Genomic DNA, 13,981 nt, shown 5'->3' on the forward strand with positions numbered 1-13,981 from the left:
GGTTCCCATCCTCACACCCTGGCCAGCGTCTTAACCCCTGGCCTACCGCCAGGCTGGCATGGGCAGAGCCTCCCCATGGCTTCCTTAGGTAGGTTTAGTCCTAGATGTTTTCATCTTTTTAATGTAGTGGTAAATGGGATTGCTACCTAAGTTTTTCGTTCCTCTCTTTCGTTGTTAGTTTATAGAGATAACAACAGACGGCTCTGCATGAATTTAGTATCCTGCAACATTACCAAATTCATTGAGGAGTCCCCACGGCTTTCTGGTAGCATCGTTAGAAATTCCTACATGTAGAACCATGCTATCTGCAAAGGGTTGGTTTTACTTCTTTTCCAGATTTTATTTTCTTTCCTGATTGCTACTCTGATTGCTATTGCTAAGACTTCCAAAATACCTTGACTCTAAGTGGCAAATGTGGGTATCCTCATTTTGTTCACAGTCTTACAGGAAACGCCTTCAGCTTTTCACTGCTGAGTATGATGTTAGCTGTGGGTTTGTCATATATGGCCTTTATTACTCTAAAGGTATGTTCCTTCTATGTCCCCACTCTCTAGAGATTTTTAAAATACTGTATTTTTGGCTGCGCTGGTATTCGTTGCTATGCAGGCTTTCTCTAGTTGCCATGAGAGGGGACTACTCTTGGTTGCAGTGTGCAGGCTTCTCATTTCAGGGGCTTCTCTCATGTCGGAGCTCCGGCTCGAGGCCTGTGGGCTCACTAGTGTGGTGCGTGGGCTTTAGTTCCTGGTGCACGCAGGCTCAGCGGTTGGGGCTCACAGGCTCTAGACTGCAAGCTCGGCAGTCGTGATGCTCGGTCTTAGCTGCTGTATACGGGACATTTCCAGCCCAGGGATCGAACCCACGTCTCTGGCATCTTCCGTGTTGTCAGGTGGGTTCTTTACCACTAGCGCCACCTGGGGAACCACTCAACCACCGGACCAACAGGGAAGTCCCAGCACTTTCTGGAGACTTTTTTTTTTTTAAATCATACATGGATGTCAAATTGTATCTAAAGCTTTTCCTGCCTCTGTTGAAAAGATCATATGGTTTTTATTCAGTTGGTTAATATGGGGTATCATATTGATTCACCAACATTGAAAAATCCTTGCATCCCTGGAATAAAGCCTCCTTGATCGTGGTATATAATCCTTTTAATGCATTGTTGATTTGGTTTGCAAGTGTTGTGTTGAGGGTTTTGGCATCTGTGTTCACCAGTGATAAGGGCCTAAAATTTTGTTTTTCATGTGTGGTCTCTTTGTCTGATTTTTGGTACCAGAGTGATGGTGGCCTCATAGAACAAGTTCAGAAGTGTTCCATCCTCTGCAGTTTTTGGAAAAGTTGCAGAAGGATAGGTGTTAACGCTTCTCTAAATATTTGGTAGAATTCCCCTGTGAGGTCATCTGGTCCTGGACATGTGTTCGTGGGGTGCCTTTAAATTCCTGATTCAGTTTCAGGAATAGCAATTGATCAGCTCATAATTTCTAGTTCTTCCTGACTCCGTCTTGCGAGGTTGTGCCTTTGTGAAAATCTGTCCATTTCCCCTAGATTGTCCATTTTATTGGCAAATAATTGCTAGTAGTATTCTCTTAGGGTCCTTTGCATTTCTGTGATGTTGGTTGTTAAGTTCTTCCTTTACATTTCTACCTTTGTTGATTTGGGGGTCCTCCCTTTTTGTTTTGTGATGAGTCTGGCTAAGGTTTATCAATTTTTATCTTTCCAAAGAATGAGCTTTCAATTTCACTCATATATTCTTTGCGTGTTTTTTAAAGGCTCAATTTATTTCAGCTCTGACCATTAAGATCTATAATCCATGCATTCATTTTAATTTTTTTTCATAATGGTTAATTATAGAATGTTGAATATAGTTCCATCTGGCATACAATAAGACCTTGTTCCTTTCTAAAAATTAAATCAATTTTTAATTTAAATTTTAAAATCTTTAATTTTTGAGTATAATTGAGTAACAACGTTAGTGCAGGCATACAGCAGAGTGATTCAATTATACATATACATGTATCTATTTTTTTCAAATTCTTTCCCATTTAGGTTATTACCAAATATTGAGCAGAGATCCCTGTGTGATACAGTAGGTCCTTCTTTATTGTAAATACAGCAGTATGTATGTGTTTGTCCCAAACTCCCCATCTATTCCTCTTTGCCACCCATTGCCCCTGGTAAGCACATTTGAGACTATGCTATTTTGTAAATAAGTTCATTTAAATAAGTTTTTGTAAATAAGTTCACCACTGTTTTAGATTCCACAAATAAGCAATCTCATATGATATTTTTCTCTGCCTGAATTATTTCACTCAGTATGACAATCTCTAGGTCTATCCATGCTGCTGCAAATGGCATCACTTCATTCTTTTTTATGGCCGAGTAATACTCCATTGTATATATGTACCGTATTTTCATCCATTTCTCTTGATGGAATTTAGATTCCTTCCATGTCCTGGCTACTGAGTTCTGCAGTGAACATCGGGGGGGGGTGTGTTTCAAACCAAGTATTTCTCTGGATACAGCCCTGGAGTGGAATCGCTGAATTATACACTAGATAAATCATATGCTAGTGCTTCCCTGGTGGCTCAGATGGTGAAGAATCTGCCCACAGTGTGGGAGACACAGGTACGATCCCTGGGCCAGGACCCCCTGGAGAAGGGACTGGCAACCCACTCCAGTATTCTTGCCTGGAGAATTCCACGGACAGAGGAACCTGGGGGGCTACGACTGAGCAACTAACATTTCACAGTAGCTGTACCAATTTACATTTCCAGCAACAGTGTAGGAAGGTTCCCTTTTCTCCAGGACCTTGTTTTTTAATCCACATTGTGTATTAATAATTTGAATCTGCCAACCCCAAACTCCCAATCTAACTCTCCTCTGCTTCCCCTCTCCCTGCCAACCACCAATCTCTTCTCTAGATGCTTCCCTGGTGGTTCAGGTGAAGAATCTGCCTGCAATGTGGGAGACCTAGATTTGATCCCTGGGTTGGGAAGATCCCCTGGAGAAGCTACCCACTCCAGTATTCTGGCCTGGAGAACTCCATGGACTATTCCATGAGGTTGCAAAGAGCTGGACACGACTCAGTGACTTTCATTTTCTTTCACTCTCACTTTCGTCAAGAGGCTCTTTGGTTCCTCTTCACTTGCATATCTGAGGTTATTGCTATTTCTCCCGGCAATCTTGATTCCAGCTTGTGCTTCATCTAGCCCAGCATTTCTCATGATTCACTCTGCATATAAGTTAAATAAGCAGGGTGAAAATATAGAGGATTGACATACTCCTTTTCCAATTTTGAATCAGTCCATGGTTCCATGTCCAGTTCTAACTGTTGCTTCTTGGCCTAAATACAGGTTTCTCAGGAGGCAACTCAGGTGGTCTGGTATTCCTGTCTCTTTAAGAATATTCCACAGTTTGTTGTGACCCACATAAAGGCTTTTATGTAGTCAGTGAAGCAGAAGTTTTTTTTGGAATTCCCCTGCTTTTTCTGTGATCCAGTGGATGTTGGCAATTTGATCTCTGGTTCCTCTACCTTTTCTAAATCCAGCTTGAACATCTGGAAGTTCTCAGTTCACGTACTGTTGAAGCTTAGCTTGAAGGATTTTGAGCACTGCGTTTCTACCAAGCGAAATGAGCACAATTGTGTGGTAGTTCGAGCATTCTTTGGCATTGCCTTTCTTTGGGATTGGAATGAAAACTGATCTTTTCCAGTCCTGTGGCCACTGCTGAGTTTTCCAAATTTGTTGGCATATTGAATCCAGCACTTTAACAGCATCATCTTTTAGGGTTTGAAATAGTTCAGCTGGAATTCCATCACCTCCACTAGCTTTGTTCATCTTCCTAAGGCCCACTTGACTTCACACTCCAGGCTGTCTTGCTAAAGGTGAGTGATCACACCATCGTGGTTTTGAATACTGTATGCTGGTAGTCTAGTCTGAAGACAGGGACCATGATTTCTCCAGCTCCATTCTTCTTTCCAAAGATTGCTTTGGTTATTCAGGGTCTTTTATGTTTCCATACAAATTTAAATTTTTTATATTCTAGTTCTGTGAAAAATGCCACTGGTCATTTGATAGGGATTGCATTGAATCTGTAGTCCTCTGAGTATTGTGGGCATTTCAACAATGTTGATTTTTTTTTTAATGTTGAGTCTTTACATCCAAGAACAAGTCATTCTTTCCATCTGTGTGTGGGCTTTGATTTCTTTCATCAGCATCTTATAGTTTTCAGAGTAGAGGACTTCTGCCTCCTCAAGTAGGCTTAGTCCTAGAATATTTTCTTCTATTTGATGTGATGGTAAATGGGATCATTTCCTGAGTTTCTCCTTAGGCTCTCTCATTATTAGTGTATGGAAATGCAGCAAATTTCTCAGTAGTAATTTTGTGTCCTCCTAGTTTACTGAATTGATGTTGTTGTTTAGTCACTAACTGCTGCCCAACTCTTTGTGACCCTGTGGACAGTAGCCCGCCAGGCTCCTCTGTCCATGGGATTTTCCAGGTAAGAATACTGGGGTGGGTAGTCATTTCCTTCTCCAAGGGATCTTCTGACTCAAGGATTGAACCCACATCTCCTGTGTTGGCAGACAGATTCTTCACCCTGAGGCACCAGGGAAGCCCTTACTGCATTCATAGATGAGTTCTAACAGTTTATTGTTCACCTCTTTAGACATTCAGGGCATCATAACATGTCATCTGCAAGCACCGACAGGGTTGCTTCTTCCTGTGCAATGTGGATTTTGTTCTCTTCTGTTTCTGTGGCAAGGACTTCCAAACCTACATTATATAAAAGGGTGAGAAGGGGCACATTCATGACCCTGTTGTTCAGCATCCTAGAGAAAATTCTTTCAGCTTTTCACCAGAGGATGATGGTAACTGTGGACCTGTATATGGCTTTTCTTTAATTTTAGTTGTGATGGTAAATAGGATTGTTTCTTTAATTTCTCTTTTTCCTCTTGCATTGTTTGTGTACAAAAGTGCAAGATCTCTGTGTGTTGGTTTTGTACCGGATTCCCTGATGAGCTCTTTCAGTTTCCTGGTAGCATCCTCAGGACTTTTATGTGTAGAATCACATCCTCTGCAAACCTGCACAGTTTTACTCCTTTTCTAATTTAGATTCATTTTGGTTTTTTCCTCTGATTTCCATGGCTCAGTTCAGTTCAGTTGCTCAGTCGTGTCCGACTCTTTGTGACTCCATGAATCGCAGCACACCAGGCCTCCCTGTCCATCACCAACTCCCGGAGTTCACTCAAACTCATGTTCATCGAGTCGGTGATGCCATCCAGCCATCTCATCCTCTGTCGTCCCCTTCTCCTCCTGCCCCCAATCCCTCCCAGCATCAGAGTCTTTTCTAATGAGTCAACTCTTCATATGAGGTGCCCAAAGTACTGGAGATTTCCATGGCTAGGACTGTGTTAAATAAAAGTGATTCAGCTTTTCACCATTACATATCAGGTAGTGATAGGTTTTTCATATGTTTCTGGGGAGTTTTTATTATGTTGTTTTTCACCCCTAAGTCGTGTCTGACTCTTTGTGACCCCATGGACTGCAACATGCCAGGCTTCCCTGTCCTTCACCATCTCCCTGAGTTTGCTCAAACTCGTGTCCATTGAGTCGGCGATCCATCCAACCATCTCATCCTCTGCTGTCCCCTTCTCCTCCTGCCCCCAATCCCTCCCAACATCAGGGTCTTTTCCAATGAGTCAGCTCTCTGATCAGGTGGCCAAAGTATTGGAGCTTCAGCTTCAGCATCAATCCTTCCAATGGACATTCAGGATTGATTTCCTGTAGGATTAACTTGTTTGATCTCCTTGCTGTCCAAGGGACTCTCAAGAATCTTCTCCAATGCCACAATTTGAAAGTTAGTTTTTCAGTGCTGAGCCTTCCTTAGGGTCCAACTCTCACATCCCTACATGACTACTGGAAAAACCATAGCTTTGACTAGATAGCTTTTGTTGGCAAAGTGATGTCTCTGTTTTTTAGGTTTATCTCAGTTTGCCTAGGCTGTCTAGGTTTGTCACAGCTTTTCTTCCAAGGAGCAAGCGTCTTTTAACCTCATGGCTGCAGTCACCATCTGCAGTGATTTGGGGCCTAATGAAGTAAAATCTGTCACTGTTTCTTTTTTCCCCATCCATTTACCATGAAGTGATGGGACTGGATGCCCTGATCTTCATTTTTTGAATGCTGAGTTTTAAGCCAATGTCGAGTTTAAGAACCTCTTAATGAGGGTGAAAGAGAGTGAAAAAAGTTTCATTATAAATAGGTGTTGAATTTTGTCAAAAACTTTCATCTGTTGAGTGGATCATATGGTTTTTATTCTTCAGTTTGTTAATGTGTGTATCACACTGATTTGTGCATATTGAAAACTCCTTGCATCCCTGAGATAAATCCTACTTAATAAATCCCACTTGATCCTGTTGTATGATCCTTCTAATGTGCTGTTGCAATCTGTTGCTAATACTGGGTTAATGATTTTGGCATCTATATTCATCAGTGATATGGGTCTGTAATTTTCTTCTTTGTATGTGATCCCTTTGGGTTTTGGTATCAGGGTACTTACTGGTGGCCTCACAGAATGGAAGTGCTCCTTCCTCTGCAATTTTTTGAAAGATTTGCAGAAGGATAGATGTTAGCTGTTCTCTAAATGTATGGTAGAAATTCCCTGTGAAGCCATCTAGTCCTGGATTTTTGTTTGTTGAAACTTTTTAAATTACTGATTCAATTTCAGAAATTGTAGTTCGCCAGTTCATATATTCCAGTTCTTCCTGGTTCAGTTTTAGGAGATTGTACCATTGTAAAAATTCATTAGTTTTCTCTAGATTGTCCATTTTATTGGCAAATATTTGCTCATAGTGGTCTCTTAGGCTCCTTTGTTATTTTCATGGTGTCAGTTGTGTTTAACATTTGATTTGGGCCCTCTCCCTTTTTTTCCCTATAAGCCTGGCCAAGGATTACAAATATTGTTTATCTTTTCAAAGCACCTGGCTTTAGTTTCACTGATCTTTTCTTTGTTGTTTTAAGACTCTATTTATTTCTGTTCTGATCATTATGATTTCTTTCCTTCTACTAACTGGGTTTTGTTTGTAAATTTTTCTCTAGTTACACTAGGTCTAAGGTTACGTTGTTTGAGATTTTTCTCCTTAGCTTGTATCACTGAAAAACTTCTTAGAACAGCTTTTGCTGCATCCCATAGGTTTTGAGTCACTGTTTTTGTTTTCATTTGTCTCTAGGGATTTATTTTTTTATTGATTTAATTGACATATAGCTCATTTACAAGGTTGTGTTACTTCTGCTGTGTAGCAAAGTGATTCAGTTACACATCTGTTTGTCTGTCCATTCTTTTCATTTTCTTTTCCATTATGGTTTATCACAGAGCATTGAATACATTTCCCTGTGCTTTACAGCTCGACCTTCTTCCTCCCATTGTTAAGAGTTTGCATGTGCTAACCCCAAACTCAACAAGGTTTCTTGTTTCTGGTGTTGGCCCCTCATGGGTGAGGCTGTTTCAGAGCCTGGTCCCTGGCTGTTGGGTGGGACCAGATCTTGTTGCTCTGGACACAGGCAAAATGTCTGCCTCCAGTATGAGTCTGAGTAGATAACCCCTCCCTTATATGGCCACCCAAGCTTTTGGGACCCCAGGGAGAGCCACAGCTTCCCCCTGCCTCCCTAGGAGACCCTCCGACACCAGCAGATATGTCTGGAGCAGACGCCTATGAAGTCACTGCTTTGCTCTGGTCCCAGTACCTCCTTTAAGAGTGGAGTCTGTTCTCCCTGTCCTGTGAAACTCCTGCAGTCAAGCCGGTGGGATGGCTTGCGGTTCCTTCACCATGTCTTTATAGAATATCTTTTTTGGTAGGTTCTGATCTTTTTAATCCATGTTTGTTCAGCAGTTAGGTGTGATCTTGGAATGAGGAGGTGAGCTCAAGGTCCTTCTACTCTGCCATCTATCCAGATTCAGTTCAGTCGCTCAGTAGTGTCTGACTCTTTATGACCCCATGAACCACACACAGCACGCCAGGCCTCCCTGTCCATCACCAACTCCCAGAGTCCACCCAAACTCATGTCCATTGAGTCGGTGATGCCATCCAACCATCTCATTCTCTGTTGTCCCCTTCTCCTCCTGCCCTCAATCTTTCCCAGCATCAGGGTCCGTTCCAATGAGTCAGCTCTTCGCGTCAGGTGGCCAAAGTATTGGAGTTTCAGCTTCAGCATCAGTCCTTCCAATGAACACCCAGGACTGATCTCCTTTAGGATGGACTGGTTGGATCTCCTTGCCGTCCAACTTGTAAAAAATGATCACCGTTCACACTGCCAACAGCAAGCAGAAGGGCGCCTTTTCTGCATCTTCTCAGGCACCTGATGTCGTCAGTTTTCCTGTGTATTGACTGATCTCTTTTGCCATGGACTGTTAATTCATAGGGCTTCCCTGCGTCCTCAGCTGGTAAAGAATCCACCTGCAATGCAGGAGACCCTGGTTTGATTCCTGGGTCAGGAAGATCCCCTGGAGAAGGGGTAGGCTACCCACCCCAGTATTCTTGGGCTTTCCCGGTGGCTCGGACAGTAAAGAATCCACCTGCAATGAGGGAGACCTGGTTTCAATCCCTGGGTTGGAAAGTTCCCCTGAAGAAGGGAAAGGCTACCCACTCCAGTGTTCTGGCCTGGAGAATTCCATGGACTGTACAAGTCCACGGGTCGCAAAGAGTCCTACACGACTGAGCAACTTTCACTTCACTATACACCATGGCAGGGGGGCTGTCCGGGGGGGGCACAGCACCACCCTGAACAACACAGGAACATCTGTCCTCCTGGAGCTCAGGGTCCAGCAGGAGACCGCAAGTAAACAAGTCACACAAGTAACCATTTGGCTGCAGTGGGGTCAGCACCAAAGCAGTGTGTGGGATGCCACGTGTGCATCTCCAGGTGGAAACAGGAAGTCTGGGCTTCCCTGGGGGCTCAGATGATAGAATCCGCCTCTAATGCAGGAGACTCGGGTTTGACCCCTGGTCGTGAAGATTCCCTGGAGAAGGGAATGGCAACCCACTCTGGTATTCTTGTCTGGAGAATGTCATGGACAGAGGAGACTGGTGGGCTACATACAGTCTGTGGGACAGCAGAGTCAGACACCAGACACGACTGAGTGACCACCATGGCCGATTTCTGGGTTTCCTTGGGGTAGGAGGGGAGAGCTTTTAAGCTGCACTGGCCTGAAGGTGAGAGAGAGCTTGAGACCCTTGAAACACCCGTCCCATAGGCCTAGGAGAGACAGAACTGGCAAAAGTAGGTGAAGATTGCAGCCAGAAAAGATGAATATGGTGTCACAGCAGCTCCTTTTAGCAGGAATCACTAGGTACCAGGCACTGCGCTCCGGCCCTCATTAAACGCACTGCAGTTTAACTCTCTTGTAGGACTAGCAATTTATATCCCTACTTTATACTTGAGAAAGTGAGGATTAGAGAAATAATGTATGAACAGGATTATGCTTCTGGAAAGAATAAAAAAGAAATTACTTTCTAGACATTGTAATACTCGCAGTGAAAATAATTTACTTAAAAACCCCTGGTTACAAATGTGAACTTTCACTTTCTTTTTCATTTTTCTCTTAAGGATTAAAAGTAGATTTAGAGACTCCGGTGAAGAGTGAAATGGGTGTGGAAGACCGAAAAGAAGCTCAGATAAACCTCTCAATTAAAAATAAACTTCACAGATGTTCACATCTTTCTCTGAAAAATCATTCCAGGAATTAATTGTACCAGGAATTCACATGTAATTAGAAACAGATAATGCAACATCTCTGTGGATATTTTTGAAAGTCTCACTGCGCCAGATCTTTGTTGCCACATGTGGGGTCTTCAGCCGTGTCGTGTGGGATCAGATTCACTGACCAGGGATCGACCCTGGGCTCCTTGCTCCGGGAGCACAGAGTCTTAACCACTGGACCACCAGGGAAGGCCCCGTGGACTTTTCCTTACATGACTGTACTTATTCGTTTTCGGCTGTGCTAGGCCACTGCTGCTGCACGGGCTTTCTCTCGTTGCGGCGAGGGGGTTGTCCGTGAGCTTCTCCATGGTGCTTCTCTTGTTGGGGAGCACAGACTCTGGGTGCACGGACTCCGGCAGTTGCAGCACCCGGGTTCCTTAGTGGTGGCGCACGGGTCTAGCTGTCTGGAGGGGTGGAGTCTTCCCGACCCACGTAAAGAACCTGTGTCCCCTGCATTGGCAGGTGGTGCCTAATCACTGGACCACCAGGGAAATCCCCCCCGTGGGTATTTTCTGATAAGGTTTTGTGATGGTAATCTTTGTCCCTATGTCATCATTTTGACTTGAAAGTTACTGTATTGGTTTGGTAAAGATAGCTATACCAACTAATGACACGTTTAAACATCTATGGCTGGTACTGGCTTTTCTAGTCAACATACTCTGAAATAAAACTTCAACTAGTCCCACACTATCTTGAACCTAAAATTTCCTGTGACTTATGATCATGCACACACACAGTGGGACTACAAGTTCCTCACTAAAGGTCCTAGGTTATAAAGCTCTTCCTCACCCGTTTGGAATGTGATCCTGACGTGTAAGGATCACTCTACCACCAGCCCAGCAGACTGTATCCCATTAAGATCTTTCAGCCTCAGAGTTTCCAGGCATGGCAGCAACTGTCACTTATTATGTGAAAAGAACATTCAAACCATCTGTACTATCAGTAGGGGTATATTACAGTGACAGGAATAGAATCTGTTGCCTGAATTTTAGACACTTTAGAGTTTCAAGAAATTTTTCTTATTCAAAGACAGCAAATGATGTATCAAAGAGAAGAGGGACCTGTGAAGTTGTGCCTTAGTTTAATGCATATTTAAAGACTTCCCTCTTAGGGTCTGTCGGCCCACCATGGTCACCCCCCCAACTGTTTCAATATTTAGCCATCTCCAAAAGGATAAAGAAATAATTCATGGAAACGAATTAAGAACTGTTTCTGTAGGTTGACTGTTGAGTGAAATAAACAGTGGTAGAATTTAGTGGGGTTGGGGGGAGAATCACAGATAACCTGAAAAACTTATTATACTTATTTTTAGTTTTATACTTTTATTTATATTAGGATATTATACAATTTTCAAAGCTAACAACAGAGTCTTTTTAGTATGTGTTTTTGAAGCATAACAAAATAAAAGTATTTCACAAAAGTTCATATTACAGTACTATTGAAATATGAGGCATAAGATAATTATTCATTGGTGGGATATAAACATAATACATTCATTTTAAAGAAAAAACATTTAATATGAATAACATTTTGGTTAAAATAAATATGCAAATGTTAACAGCAACACCTGCAGTGTATACGGATACAAGCAGGGTGTTTTGTAATAGAGACCATGCAGGATGGTAAGGGTCACGGAGTGGCCATCACAGCTCACTGAACTCACCATCAGTGCACACTGCTGAGCACTTTATGTATACAGGGATACCCTTCGTCCACCATTCCTAGGCATCGGCACACGGACCAAGGTCACCCCACCTTGTGCCCTGGGGAACTGGTACCAAAGTCTGAATAAGAGTTAGAAATCAGATGTACCTTTCATTTTACTGTTCCTCATTTCAAGTCAAATGTTTTATTTAATCAATACAAAATTTACTTATAAACAGAAATACAAAGAGAACATTTCATAGGTGATTATAAAACATTAAAACTTCTCGTCTTCACAATTCTTTGAAATATTCAGAATTAAAATTTGTTTTGTGCACAGTAGTTTCTTCCAGAAAAACGTGAACACTGAGATTAAAAAAAAAAAAAAAGATAAAATATCCAAGACAGAAAGTTTCCACATGTAGAAAACAATAATGTATTCCCCTGACCATTAAATTCTTCCCAATTTCCTTATAGCAGATAGGGTCACTTAAAAGTTTAAATCTCTGCTTAGAAGTCCTGTGAGGGGGTCCAGCTAATGGCTTTTAGATGGCTTTTTGCAAGAACAAGGAGCATATTTGTTCCAAGTAGAGGACATCTCATCTCCATCAGTCATATTACATTAAAATGAACAGGACACTAAGGTCAACAGAGACGATTCTACTCTGGAGACGCGCGTGGGGACGCCAGGGGCCCGGGGCGTCCCTGCAGCCTGGGCTGTAGAGCCACCAGCTCTCCCCCGCCTGCACTGGGATAAATCACCCTAATTCAGAACTGATATTGTAGCTGATTAAATTTAGAAAAACAAGACGTCTACACTTTGTACATTTTAAATGTTTACAAATGAAAGTATTCAAATGATTGTAAGAAAAATACTTCTAGGGGAAAAACTAAACCAGCAGCTATACGGGCTGAGGGCAGGCACTCTTTGAGCATGAGGGGTTCCCATTGGCAGGGTTACTGGGCAGGTTCTGGGGCGGCACGGGGTCCTTAGGTGGTGATGGGACCGTGGCCTTGTGGTCCTTATGTGGCTGTGTGGGAGTGGGTCACCGATAACACGGAGGCATCCAGGGCAAACGTCTCCATGACGGCAGGTACTGAAAGCTGCCTGCTCCTGTAAACTACACCACCTTGGGCAGCTGCGGGCATGAATACAGTACTTGGCTAGAAGCTTCTCAACAGAAATGTTTAGCTCATAAAACTTCCGGCTGCGGTGTGGCTAGTTTTCACTTCTTTAAACATATCCTAAAACTGCAACCTTTTTGGATGAACTGAAATGGCATCAGCATTCACAGGCACAGGACAACACACACCCCTCTTCCTTTCTAACAAGACAGGGCACACACACGGGGTAGCCCAAATTTTAACAAGTTAAAAAAATGTTTTCCTTCCAGGAAAAGTGTTGGCATACCAAATATTCTTTTAAGGCTATAATGTTGTCAGAACATCTGAAACATTAGTGGATAAAACTCATGTACAATATAAATAGGAAAGTAACTTGAAGAATATAAAAAAAACTTTCAGAAGGGGACCAATCAGAATTTCAATAAACTCTATGAATAAAAACATATGCTATATACTATAGTGCACGATCATGAGTAGAGCATTTAAATTCATAAAGGAACTGAAGTATAGTACTGCAGGATTATTCAAATAATAGTCTTCAAATGTACAAATAGCAAGAACACACAAAAAAGCCTTGGGCAGTGTGCAACTTTGAAAATTACTATCACACTAGCCAGCCAAACGAATCCTTAACCACTTTTTAAATGGATTCATTTATACCATTTTAATGCAAGGAGAACATCAAAGAAACTAAAACAAAGCAAAAAACTCTTCAGTGTCTGACTCACATTTTTGTCCCCAAATCTTTTCACATTTAATAGTTGCATTTTGAGTGTTTAAGCTAAGGATTTTAAATTTCTCAAATAGTTCATGAACAAAAATGTAGTTCCTGTGTATATTTAGCTTTAAGAATTCTATTTGAAAGTTACAATGCTAAGAACTAAAACACATACTTCAAACCTCTAAAAATAAAAGTCACAAAAGTTCACACTTGTGTTCATCTCAGATGTCCACACGTGACGGGAAAGCACACAAGGTACGTGTTCAGATACTGTCCTCGGGCTTGCGTGTCTGTCCTGATGGGGCCAAGCCAGGTCGCCGGTGTCTGGCACTGAGAGCTTACCTGAACACGACTGATCAGCACAAAGACTAGAAATCGTTCTAAAAATTCTTTTGCCATTAAGAACCACTCTGCTCTCCTAACATGCAATCTGACTATTCCAAAGTCATTGGGGTTTGCGAGAAGGTGACTTAAATTGGTACAAAATGAAGCTTACATGAAAACTGGTTAAGGATTCAAAGCACGTTAGCTCTGAAGTAGGACTCTCTTAACACCCAGGAGGAGGAAGTGCACTTTGCTCAAGAACACTCGAGCGGCGCGCTCTGCCGGCCGCGCTCAGGCGCTGGCGGTGCAGGCGTGCATCCGCTTCGCCACATCGTACACATAGGTGATGTCTGGCCGCTTCTCCGGGTCTGGGTTGATGCACGTGTTCACCAGCTGTCGCAGCTGCGGAGAAGAAAAC

The 13,981-nt window shown here is 42.5% G+C and overlaps 1 protein-coding gene across 2 annotated transcripts in view; it reads right to left on the bottom strand.

Annotated features, from left to right (window-relative positions):
* Window positions 1-11,061: 11,061 nt before the first annotated feature.
* NEK7 (NIMA related kinase 7) overlaps window positions 11,062-13,981 on the bottom strand; it is a 144,200-nt gene continuing 141,280 nt past the window's right edge. Inside the window, exon 10 of one of the 2 annotated variants that reach the window (XM_040263175.1) lies at window positions 11,062-13,965. In XM_040263175.1, the coding sequence (XP_040119109.1) occupies window positions 13,855-13,965 (111 nt within the window). In that variant the 3' untranslated portion in view covers window positions 11,062-13,854. The remainder of the gene's footprint in view (window positions 13,966-13,981) is intronic. The other variant, XM_040263176.1, reaches the window with a different exon arrangement.

The sequence above is a fragment of the Oryx dammah genome, unplaced genomic scaffold, assembly GCF_014754425.2.
Source record: "Oryx dammah isolate SB20612 unplaced genomic scaffold, SCBI_Odam_1.1 HiC_scaffold_21, whole genome shotgun sequence".
Classification (NCBI taxonomy): Eukaryota; Metazoa; Chordata; class Mammalia; order Artiodactyla; family Bovidae; genus Oryx; species Oryx dammah.